General features: G+C 44.3%; 1 protein-coding gene across 2 annotated transcripts in view; it reads right to left on the bottom strand.

Moving 5' to 3' along the window:
* The window catches only part of LOC306960245 (protein ELFN1-like), a 46,003-nt gene that overhangs the window by 6,836 nt on the left and 25,958 nt on the right, over positions 1–13,209 (bottom strand). For both annotated transcript variants that reach the window (XM_079552615.1, XM_079552616.1), the window contains exons 2-4: positions 10,911–11,493; positions 6,658–6,811; positions 374–540 (exon numbers count right to left, since the gene is read on the bottom strand). In XM_079552615.1, coding sequence (XP_079408741.1) covers positions 374–540; positions 6,658–6,811; positions 10,911–11,140 — 551 coding nt within the window. In that variant the 5' untranslated portion in view covers positions 11,141–11,493. The remainder of the gene's footprint in view (positions 1–373; positions 541–6,657; positions 6,812–10,910; positions 11,494–13,209) is intronic.

Genomic DNA, 13,209 nt, shown 5'->3' with positions numbered 1-13,209 from the left:
AAAGTCTTCTCACCTCAATGTTCCTTGGTCCTTAATATTGACAAAACAATTTGGCTTGCCCCTCAAATTCATTGTTTGCCTGTTTTTAATGTGGAATATCTGGTCACTCTAGTAGTAGTAGTAGTTTATTTGAGCAATGAACCTTGTTTTTTTTTCTCTCTCTCTCTCTTTCTCCAAAATGTCACAAGGAAGCTCAAAGCCCTTATCCTTAATCTGATTATAAAACATCATGAACATGCGGGCAAATTTTCTTGCATTTCTGAGAAAGTGAGAAAAGTGACCCTCCCAGTGTGAAACGTGCCAACACATATGAGTTTGGACATATGGGGCATATAGGGTCCTCAGCCCTAAGTGTGCCTCATCTCCCCGGTACCTGTTCATGGAGAGGTCGATGTTCTCGATGTTGGGGCACTCCCAGAACGTGTTGGGCGTGACCGTCTCGATGAGGTTGGCCTGGAGGTACAGGTACTGCAGCTTGCCCAGGCCGCGCAGCATGCCCTCCGTTAAGTTCCTCAGCTTGTTGAAACCCATCTGCAGGACCTGGAGGCGAACACGAGAGGGATTAGCGCCAAATCCGAGGCGGGGGAGTTCCGAAGCCAAAACATCAGCGCTGTACAAACGCAAACAAAGAGGAGCAGAACGAGGCGAGAGGAAGAGGAGGAGGATCTGCGTTTAGCTCCTGGCACCGCTCCCCCCCCACACACACACATGCACACATGCACACGAACACACACACACACACACACACACACACACACACACATACACACACACACACGGGAGGCTTTGTTACTGTCGGACGCACTGGCAGGAAATGCTGGCTCTGATCATTTCAACCAAACAAGACAATGAGTGAGGCGATGCAAACTGTCGATAAACTGCATGAAGACGTCCATGTAAGAGAGGTGCTTTCTGTAATCTTGTTGAAATGTTTGGTGCAGCCCTGTGAGGCAGCTCCTGTTGGGATATTGGGTTATACTAAACAACTGAATGAGAATGAGACTTTAAGGCAAGCTGAGGGTGAATAGCTTTGCTGTAGGTTACTGACATAAATATGTCTTTTTTTTGTGACAAAACGTCACAAAAAAAGCATTGCAAAGGATCGGTCTATTTTTTACACTGACCTTAAAACTAAGATGCTAATGGAACTTAACTTAACACATTGAGGCCGCGCTGTTTTGGGGATTAAGCTGTAGCGTGCCAACAATCCAGACCATTTTTTCATGATATTTGTAGCACCACAGTGTATTCTATGTTATAGCTACGGACACATGCTATGGCTCGTTTGAAAGGCGAAACTCTAAGCTCTAAACAGCTAAAACAGTTAAAGTTCCTGAGAAATATAAGCTAAACAGAGGCTAATTTTGATCAAAATCACTCATATTTTTTAGAAACGGAGATATTGCGTCTATTATGAAACACTCTCCTTTCTGAACTCTGTCTTCCTCTCCCCTCCTCTCTCCTCTCTGGGCAGACACTAACGTTATAAATATCTCCATTTCAAGTAAATTTTCATTGACGACATTGTTGGCACGTTTTGAAACGCTGCGTGTTATCGATCGCTGCATTTAAAAAGCCTGGTTCTCAGATTGAAGACTTTAACAGGATGTTTCTTAGCCGTCCGATTTTAACCATTTAAAAACTCAGAGAAATGTTAAAATCTCTGTTGTCTGGATCTGTACACAGGAAGCCGCACTGCTTTCTCAAACACGCTCCAGAGAGTGAGAGAGAAGTGTCGGGTTTACAGCTGTTCACTACACAACACCACGACCACGCGGACTAAAAAAAAAAGAAATGCATTAATATATATAAAATGTCCAGAATGTGACTTTTCACAAGATTTTGATCATCATTTATTTCAGTTCATCACAGAGCTACCAACATCACACATAAGGTGTATTAGAGTGTCTAGTTTTGTAATTTAAAAAACCCTACAAAAATGAGTTTTTCTGTTTTTGGCACTCAACATTGACCACTGCGTGAAAAACTTATGTCACCTGCAGCATCTCGCCTTCAGTATCCATATAACAGACTAGGGCTGCTTGATTATTGAAAAAATAATAATCACGATTATTTTGGTCATAATTGAAATCCTGATTATTCAAACAATTATTTGTTGCCTTTTAAAAAAAAAAGTCTACCATTATTTTATTTATTTATTAATCAAACTACTATGCTGAATATTTTGTGTTTTTTGAACAGTCATAAAAGTACAAATGATTTCTGTTTCACACCTGCCCCCTGCTGGCCAGCCCTCACACCTGCACAAGTACACTGAGCAGCGCGGCCTGATGACATCATCACACAGCGCTGTTTGTTTTTGAGCCATGGAACATGAAATGCGAAGGGAAAATAATCCCAGCGGCATGAAATAATGTAAGTCTGCTTTGCAAAAAAATAAATAATAATAATGTTGATTATGCTAATTTAATAATAATAATCGAAATCGAATTTCGATTAATTGCACTGCCCTATAACAGACCACGCTATCATTCCGCTTTGAAGGCACCAGTATGTGACAAAGGCTACATTCACAGTGTGGGCCACAGTGTCCCAATGCCTATTTCTGACTCATATGTGATCTGTGTTTAATACTGATCATCAGGGCCATCGTCCAAAAAAAACTACTTTACTCTTTAAGAACTGTAACATTTCCCAGATGGACACGTGGTGCTCTGTTTAATCCTTATTTCTTTCCATAAACATAGCGACGCCATGTCCCTCTTTAATGAAGGTTCATCAGTCATTGAAGTCATTGAAGATGGACGACTCCTGTACGACTGAGAGCCTACACAGACATACCGATGCCATGCTCTTTTCTGCTCATGCATCATTCAGACAGGAGATCAAATACAAGGAGTTAGAAAGAAAAAATGTTCCCCTCAAAGTAACTGAACAGAGCGCCAGGATCTGCTGTCTGAACGTAGCCTTAAGTGGTGTTCACGCTGAGGAGTTAGCCGCGATATTTCAACACAAACAAAATGCCTTGAGGCCTTTAATCTGCCCGATCCCGTCAGACCTCAGAAGCTAAGCAGGACTTGGATGGAGACCGTTTGGAAACACCAGGAGGCCTGGGTGAGTGTAGTGAGTGGTTGGTCACTGATGCACAGACTGGTCACCTCTCTTACCATCACAGAGTATGAAGTGAATGAATAATGCACGACATTGTAAAGCCACTTTGAGCGTCTGGAAAAGCGCTATATACGACTAATGCATTATTATTATTATTATCATTATTAATGTCAGAAATTATAATGAGTTTCCTCTTTATACTTGGTATTATTGGACGCGCTCAAAGCAAGAATCTACAATATAATCGACACTGTAATGCACTGGTTCTCACCCTTTTGGAGCCGCGACCCCCATTATAACAATTAATTAGGTTTGTGACCCCCGCCCGTATGCATGTATCTTAGTTTATTCCCACTGTTGGGTCCCATGGTGGGAAACGTTAGCCGATAATATCATTCTTAAAGGAACAGGCCACTTATTGAGATATGTTCTTACCGTAGCTTATACCAGTTCATGCATACCTGTCTGGTCTTTGTGCGTGCGCTCAGTCACGTAAATGTTGCTAGCATTTAGCCTCTCCCAGCAGAGGTATAGCTCCAAACTGGGGTGCAGTTAGAAGCGACCAAGCTGTTCCACGTTTTCCCTATTTAAATACGGTTACGTGAGCCTTTACACCAGGGGTGTCCAAACTTTTTTCATGGGGGGCCAAATACTGAAGCGTACATGGGGTGAAGGGCCATAGATTGGTGGTTAGTGCCGCAAAACCTCTGACTAGCTGAGGTTTCAGTTGTGCCCCATACCTTTATTCATGCTTAAAACCTTCCATCCATCCATCCATCCATCCATCCATCCATCCATCCATCCATCCATCCATCCATCCATTTTCTTCCACTTTTCCGTTTCCGGGTCGTGGGGGCAGATGTTGGAGCTGCCCAAATCACACTGCACCAGCCCCTTATGGCGCCTCCTGCAGGTGGTGGGACCACAGAAGGACGGCCTCATGGTTCTAACCGGGCCTGTTGGTCTCTCATAAGGGGCTTCTGAACCGCTCTTTGTCTGACTCGTCACCTATAGGACCTGCAGTGGTTCAGGTCTTACCTGACTGACCGGAGCTTTGCTGTGATGGTCGACGATTATTCCTCCTCTTCTGCCCCGCTGTCATCTGGGGTGCCTCAGGGTTCCATCCTTGGCCCGGTCCTATTCTCACTGTACATGCTTCCGCTCGGGTCCATCATTTCTAAACATAATTTGTCCTTCCACCTTTATGCTGATGACGTCCAGATCTATTTACCGGTACTCCCCAACACTGCCTCTGCTCTCGAATCACTCCATAGCTGCCTTTTGGACATTAAACTATGGCTTGCTCAGAACTTTCTCCACCTGAACGAAGCCAAATCTGAATTTGTTCTTTTTGGTTCCGGGGATGTCCTTCAATTTCATTCCAGGGTCATGGGTCCAGTTCGCGATGCAGTTCGGAACCTGGGAGTCATCTTTGACCGCGAGCTGAATTTTAAACAACAAATAAATGCTGTTGTCAAAGCCAGTTTTTTCCAGCTGCGCCTTTTGAGCAAAGTTAAACCCTTTCTCTCGCGCCAAGACCTGGAGAAGGCAATGCACGCGTTTATCAGTTCTCGGTTGGACTATTGCAACACTCTCTACTCAGGCCTTCCACAGTCGTCACTCCACCGGTTACAGTTAGTACAGAATGCAGCAGCCCGTCTTCTCACCGGTTCATCCAGACACAGCCACATCACTCCCGTCCTCTCCTCCCTGCACTGGCTCCCGGTCCGTTTTCGGATTGATTTCAAAATTTTAATGTTTGTTTTTAAAGCCCTTCATGGTCTCGCTCCGTTATATCTGACTGAGTTGGTGACCGTACATCGCCCCAGCAGAACTCTCCGGTCTGCCGATCAAATGGTTCTGGACGTGCCCAGGTCCCGGTACAAACAGTGGGGCGATCGTTCTTTCAGGGTTGTAGCGCCAAAACTGTGGAACAGCCTGCCCCTCAGTCTGCGTGTTCTCACTGAGCTGTCCCTCTTTAAGTCTAGATTGAAGACACATCTTTTCAAACTAGCTTTTAAGACTTAGATCGCACTTGTTTTATTGATTGATTTTTTAATATTGTTTTATCTGTCTGTGAAGCACTTTGGTCTTCCTTGTGTTGTTGTAAGGTGCTATACAAATAAACTTTGATTGATTGATTGATTGATTGTTTGCCCTGGGAGACCCTACCAGGGGCACCAAGCCCCCGACAACAGAGCTCCCAGGATCATGTGGGCTCAAACCCCTCCACCACATTAACCTCTTAACTCCCGCCTAAACGAGAGCATTTTCTCCTGTTCAGCTTTACCCAAATCCTGTAGGCCAGTGTAACACCTCATTTGAAAGCTAAGACCTACAAAACTCATCTAAATGGATCTTTTTCCTCACGTCATCAGATTTTTTTCTATCTTTTGGGGGGGGTATTCAACTCATTTTGTAGCTTTTTTGTCATTTTTTTTAAATCAATTTTGTCATTTTTTTACATTTTTTGTGTTTTTTTGTCACATTTTTGTCACATTTATTGTCAGTTTTTTAAATCATTTTTTTTGGGTCAATTTTTGTCTTTTTTTGTCATTTTTTGTGGCTAAATGTTAACATTTGCGTGAACTGGAGAAAATTCACTTGGTTAAAGCAGGGTTTAAGAGGTTAAGAAATGTTGAAAGGATTATGCCGGGTAACTAACAACAAGTAAAGAATGTCATCAGTCTAAATTCTGGAAATACAACACAAAGTGGATTTGACTGTACAAAGAGATATATCAGACACATGATCTTTAACCCCTTAAATCCCACCTGAACCGAGCACATTTTCTCCAGTTTGGCTTTACCCCAATCCAAAAGCTTCTGGAAAAAAGGTGTGAAAATAGCGACAGAACTGAGACGAAAACAATGATGAACATGTGACAAAAAAGTGAGAAAACTTTGAGAAAAAAGTGACAAAAAAATGACAAAAAATGTACAAAAAATGTACCAAAAAATTCCAAAGAAAAGACAAAAAATGACAAAAAATGTGACAAAAATGTGACAAAAAAAGGTCAAAAAATGGATTTTAAAAAATGACATAAAAGTTACAAAATGAGTTGAATACCACCCCCCCCCCCCCCCCCCCCCAAAAAAAAAAAGATGGAAATAGATCTGATGAGGAGGAAAAAGATCCATTTAGATGAGCTTTGTAGATCTTAGCTTTCAAATGAGGTGTTACACAGGCCTACAGGATTTGGGTAAAGCTGAACCGGAGAAAATGCTCTCGGTTCAGGCGGGAGTTAAGAGGTTAATGCAGCTGCTAAAGGAACAGGCCACGGTTTTTCCATACTGAGATGTTCTTGCCTGAGCTTAGACGAGTTGATGCGTACCTGTCTGGTCTTTGTGTGTGCCCTCAGTCACGCAAAACGACCAAAGATGTTGTTAGCATTTGGCCTCTCCCAATTTATTCCTACAGCTCCAAACGGGGGTGAAGTTGGAAGCTGCCACGCTCTTCCACGGGCACAAAGACCAGACGGGTACGTATCAACTCGTCTCAGCTCAGGTAAGAACATATCTCAGTGTGGAAAAAACGGTGGCCTGTTCCTTTAAAGTGTGACGTATAGCAGACGTGGGCAGGCACCTGGAGGTTGAAGAGAGCGGAGAAGGCCCCGTCCTCCACGTAGCTGATGTCGTTCTTGGTGAGGTTCAGGTAGGTGAGGTTTCCGAAGCGGCTCAGGGACGAGTAGTGCACCGAGCGGATCTTGTTCTCGTTCAGGCGCAGGTCGATGATCGTGCTGCCGACAGAAACACAAAGAAAACATATTCAAACACAGCGGAGGTTCTCTCTGGCAGAACATGCCCCCGCGGCGCCTCAAAGGAAGGAGGATTTTCTTCAGTAATGGGCTGCGCTTTTCTCGGCGGAGGTTCCCAGACGTTTCGTATAAACGTGAACACCAGGGAAATAGGAATTATCCCTTGCATTCATTTCCATATGGCTTCTTCATATTGATTTGACTGGTTACTATTGATATTACATGTTACTCACTACTGCAGAAGAAATGCCGCATGAGACACAGGAAACATCTTGTCCTTGTGACAATCTGTTGACCCACAGGAGACGGCTTCATCTATAAAACCTTCTGCTTTTATGTGTTTGTTAGAGGAAAGGTCAAAGGTGAAGGTACAGCGGACTGCCCCGAGGATTTACAGGCACAGGCATAAACCTTAATCAACAGATGTCCCCTATAACACGGCCCTGTGTGAGCTTTATGGAACAGGGAGGTGTTTTTCATCACTGCTTTGCCGCACTCAGGTCAGAGGGTCGCAGCCAGCCCACGTAAATGTCGTTCATTGCTGCATCTTTGTCAAATAGGACTTATCTGTCATTTGAGAAGATTTCAATCAATCCAAGTTAGCAATGTACAACAACAGCAGGTAGACCAACAGGCTTCACAGAATGATAATAAAAAACAAAACAAAACAGTGAGTTAAAAGCCAGTTTGAAGAGATGAATCTTTAGACCAGTGTTTCTCAAACTTTTCAGCCCAAGGACCACTTTAACTTCCAATTTTTTTCTGAGGACCACTTAACAGAATCCCACTCCAACACGCCCCCAAAAAAACAACAAAATAGGAAGGATAAGCTAAATTGATGTTTAACATGCAACTGTTTCACACAAATGCAATGATTTGATCAGAAATTCTTATATGAATTTCATTTTATTTGAAAAAGTAAATGTGAAATGAGCTGCAGCTTAATATGAACTACAAAACATGTGCAAAAAAGCTGCTGTAACAGCCTTAATGTCATTCTAAAGAGCCAATAGTTTCAAACTGAAGTGGTGGCTATAGGAAGTCTATGGTTGTAACTATGATAACAATAAAATGCTGAAAGAAATGCTGGGAAAAAATGTTTTTCCCTTAATGTCCAACATCACTGAAACTACTGGGATTTTACACATTAAACAAAAAGAATTTCAGTCAAACCAATCAGTGTGGAAAACCCAAGTTCACAGTTGTACAGTGTAGGGAAGGGCATGGGCACTTTGAGGGCAGACTCTACAAGCTTTGGATGTAGGTAACGCAAACTCGTGCACAGACGCACATGCCATGGAAAATAGGAGACGTTTGGCTCCACAGAAGCTTCTCTGGATCACAAGGAACAAAACGCTGCTTATTTAATGAAAATCTGTTGCATATTGACGTGAAACACCTGCTGTAAAGATGATAGAACGAGTCGTGGCTGCTGACAGTGGACGCACATACGGCCGTGGTGAGCGGCAGCAGGCCGTTCGACCCGCCCCAATTATATGACCCAATCTGCGAGCATGGCTGTGGAGACCGCTGGGGAACCCGCAACCCGTGCACCAGGTACGCTACTAACATTCTCTACCGCGACCTTAGCGCTAAGTCTAGAACACTTCGATTGGAGACCAAAGAGCTCTGCTGATGTAGAGTCAGAATCTACGCTAAATATGACGAAGTGAGGCCATGAAGTGCTTTAAAAACAAACATTCACATTTTAAAATCAATCCAAAAACAGATGCAGACTTTGAGTAAGCCTCTTATTGAAGCACGTTTATGTTTGTTATGTTACACTAAATTTGGAGTTCATTTTATTTTTCCTGTCAATCCACAAACATCCTACACCTTAGACTTTACTTTCTTCAGGAGAGGGTAAAGTGTGGAGATTTTCAGATCCACCTCGTTCACCTGTCCATTTGCCATGACAGCGGTGTTTCTCATTTGTTTATTCATTGGTTTATTTGGCTGACATTTTTTGTAATAATCTTTTATTTTATTATTATTATTTTGTTTCTGAGAGCTGAATGTAAAGGTGAATTTCTCTTTCATCGTGAGATCAATAAAGGCTCATCTTATCTAACAAGCCACTCTGGACTGGAGCCATGGGTAATGTCCATCCGTCGTTCCACACTCACACTCTCAAACACACTCTCATTCATTCTGGCCTATTGTTCATGTTTTAGTGGTAGGGGAGACTGGAGTACCTGGATTACACCTACACAGACACAGGGAGAACATACAAACTCCACACAGAAAGGCCCTTTCCAGGTGGGAATCGAACCTGGACCTTCTAGCTGTGAAGAAGTCAGTGCACTACCGTCAGAGAAGACAGTGTTACAATAGAGAACTGATAAAAGCATGAGACGTCTTCTCCAGGTCTTTGTGCCAGAGAAAGGGCTTCACCTCAGTGGAAAGGCGCAGCATTTATCTGTTGGTTGAACCTCAGTTCTCGGTAAAAGACAACTCCCAGGTCCCTGACGGCATCATGGACTGGGCCCATGACCCTGGACTGAACCTTAGCTGGGACATCCACGGAGCTCAGATTTAGTGTCATTCAGATGGACGAAAGCTTGGTGCCGGTCATTGTTTTATGTCTGAAAGGCAGTTGTGGAGCGAGGCAAATGCAGAGGCAGCATTTGGGAGTTTGACATTCGGTGACTACCCTCTCCTCTTGGCACAATGTTAAAAGTTTCAAAGCACGACGGCGGCTCATCAGCTATGCACTAACAACCCACCACTGCACGGAAAACACTCAATACCTGATAATTCGGCGAAATGATTTTATGACCTTTCAGTTTATATCGTACGTTTTAGACACATCTTTAGGTAACACTTTAGATTACGGCCCACAAGTTCCATGTGTAGGTACAGGTAACAAGAAGGTAATTACACATGTATAAGTACAGGTAATTAAGTAGCCATTAATAGTAGCCTAGTGATCTATAAATAGTCTTCATGTAAGATGGACAACTCCTGTGAGAGCCTACACAGACGATGGGAAACTGTGTCTCGGACCAAATGGCATTGACCTGTGGGGTTCCCCAGGGGTTGATTCTGGGGCCCCTCTTGTTCAATCTGAACATGCTTCAATTGGGTCAATTGATATCCAACAGCAATGTGTCCTATCACAATTACGCAGACGACACTCAGATCTATGTTTCACTGAGAGCGGGTGGACATGGGCCTGTAGATTCACTGTGTCACTGTATCAAACAGATTAGAGTGTGGATGCAAAACAACTTCCTCCAGCTAAATACAGATAAAACTGAGATAATTGTCATTGACTGTGTTGAAGCTCTTTCACTGGGACCCAAAAGTCAAGTTAGAAATCTCGGGGCAATCATGGATTCAGACCTGAATTTGAACAGTCATATTAAGTCCATTACATAAACGGCCTGTTACCATCTAAAAAACATTGCCAAAATAAAAAACATAGTGTCCAAACCAGACTTGGAGAGATTAATTCATGCTTTTGTCTCTAGCCGGTTAGACGACTGTAATGGCCCGTTCACTGGCCTCTCTAAACGAGCTGTTAGACAACTACAGTACATTCAAAATGCTGCGGCTCAAGTCCTGACCAGAACCAGGAAATACGATATTAGTCCAGTGCTCCGGTCTCTGCACTGGCTTCATGTCACTCAGAGAATAGAGTTTGAAACAGCTCTGCTTGTGGATAAATCCCTTCAGTGTCAAGCATCAAAGTACATCTCTGACATGTTACAGCTGCATGAACCACCTCGGGCCCTGAGATCCTCAGGGAGGGGTCTCCTGGTGGTTCCCTGAGTCACCATCAAACATGTTGAGGCTGCATTTCAGGTTCATGCAGCATAGGTCTGGAACAGCCTCAGTGAGGATGAGTAATTTTACATCCAGGCTGAAAGGACACCTTTGCTTTTTATTGTGTTTTTAATGTGTTTGGTATACTAATTCAACATTGCTGATTTAGGTCCAAGAGTTAGCACATAGCTAATTAGCCAGCGTCGTGCTTTTACACACTTAATACTTAAATCAGTTGAAAAATCTATGCTAAAAATAAATAGGACATTTTGCGTCTGGTCTAAGGCACGTGTCCAGAAGTGCCTGTACTCACCTGTTGATCTGCGCCGGGATGGCCTCGAAGGGCGGCTGGTTCTGGCTGCAGATGGCCAGCCACACGTAGCCCTTCTCCCCCTCGATGAGCCAGCAGTCCGACGCCACCGCGGGGAGCAGCCCGACGACGGCGAGCGCGGCCAGCCAGCACGCCCCGCAGCTGGCCGCTCCGCCCGCCGCCCCTGCCCCTCTCCTCCTGGGGGCCTCTTCCACCATTCCGGACGACCCCATTCTAGGAGCAGACTCCGGATAAACGCGCCATTTTCAAACTCCGCCCCACAAACCCAACTGCCTTCCCTCCAATCCAAAGGTGCTTTTTAATTGTTCTTTTCAGAAAGCGAGTCTCCAGATAGAGTAGCAGGGGAAGGATCTGATGGGTTACTCTTGGCAGTACGGTTGGTTTAGTTCACTGGGAGACTGGCACTTCGGTCGGGCTGAGCGGCGGAGATGTGGTGGGTTGCCAGGTTTGCTCCGCTGTGGTTCACGTCTTCAGAGGCCGCGCTCTCCTCTGGCTGCTGGAGCTGCTCCTCTCGGTCCTCCCCATGGCGCTGGCTGCAGGCGGGGCTGGTGCGGCGAACGGGGGCCTGGACAGAGAGAAAGGGGAGGAGTTACAGTAGGACTAACAAGCGGTGAGCGCGAGGTGACACCTGGATATGCAAAATGGCCGATTTCAAAAGCCCATGCACAATGACGATTTATGTTTTCAGCTTCACATGATGTCTTTTTTCCGCTCAAAATGCCTCAAAACCGAGTTGTGTTCTCGTGATGGGTCACATGTGCATTGCAGCTGGGATGGGACGATAAACAATAATATCGTTAATCACGATAAAAAACGGGGCAATTAATCAATTGCCACCAGAAAACCACCGTCAGACCCTCTAACTCTGTGAGTTATGGTGTTACACCACAAGGGGGCCCCGGCGGAATGAGTGAGTCAGTCCCCGGGAGAAAGTAAAGTCTGAGGTGTGGGATGGTTTTTGGATTGACAGCAAAAGAAAAGTCAGCATGAAACTCCCACATGAGGAACATGTCGAAGAAAAGAGTCAAGAGCTTACAGGAACCTGCAGGTCCATCCATCTGAGGGACAACCACCCAAAGCTACAGACAAACGATATGTGATGAATTAAACGTGCTTCACTCAGAAGCTTCCTCAAAGTTTGTCTTCTTTGCTTAGGCAGCAAAGTGGATTAATGTGACCCCATGGCTCTTCTGTAATTGTTTTTCCTGAAATAATAAACCAAAGTGCTGCTGACACCGCCTCATATACAGTAGTGCTGTGTGATAAAACCAGAAACACTGACTTTCTCTTGTGGCCATGAAAAGATCAGCTGGTTTTCGTTCTATACTTATAATCTACTGCAAACACACTTTGTTTTTATGACTTTGTTCGGTCTCACTCAATATGACATGTATAGTATAGCAGACTTGTCGTCTGGAGGAGTATTTCATTACCCAATTCCCATCATTCTACCCATAAGTCTCTATTAAATGTTTAAACCACAGGCAAATATCGTGATAACGTCATTAATCACAATTATTCTGGCCAAGATAATTGTGACCCTAAATTTCATTATCGTCAGTATCGTCGAGTCATACGGCGCAACACTGTGGGGGAACAGGGAACAACATTCAATTGTTTGAGACTTTTGAGACTGATGATTACTGACATACACTGAACAAAAACTCAAGCACAACACTTGCTTTTTCTGTCATTTTTCATGGGGTGAACTCAAAGACATATATCTGTGATCTGCAGTATTCACCTTATTCTGCCCTGCCCACTTTTGCCTCTTTTTGCTTTGTCTCGGCACTTCCGTTAAACGGAGGACGAGTGAAAATATTCTTTGCTCAAATCTGATGTTTAGTCGATTGATTTGTGTAAAATGTCCAATGTTCATTTGCACCGACATGTCAACACTGCAGCGTTTCTCTGCGCGGCCGAAAATCAGCTTTCTGTTCATGTAGTAACTGATTTTATCTTGACTTCTCCAGTCTCATGTTAACTGACAGGAGAAAAGGGGCGGGCACAGTTCATGGCGGTGCCCACGCGAACTTCTAACCTGGCTAAGGCGTTAGCCAGGTTAGCAAACTTCCAGAATAAGGGGCGACAGTGGCGCAGATGGTAAAGCGGGTCGTCTCATGATCGAAAGGTCGGGGGTTCGAATCCCACGTCCTGAAATGTGCACACTGTCGTTGTGTCCTTGGGCAAGACACTTCACCCACATTGCCCCCAGTGTCTGCGTACATTGGTGTATGAATGAGAGTATGAATGGGTGAGTGGATCCTTGCTGTAAAGCGCT

The sequence above is a fragment of the Gobius niger genome (genome assembly GCF_951799975.1).
Source record: "Gobius niger genome assembly, chromosome: 3".
NCBI lineage: Eukaryota > Metazoa > Chordata > Actinopteri > Gobiiformes > Gobiidae > Gobius > Gobius niger.
The sequence above is the reverse complement of the archived record's forward strand: the minus strand, read 5'-3'. Positions and strand labels throughout refer to the sequence as shown.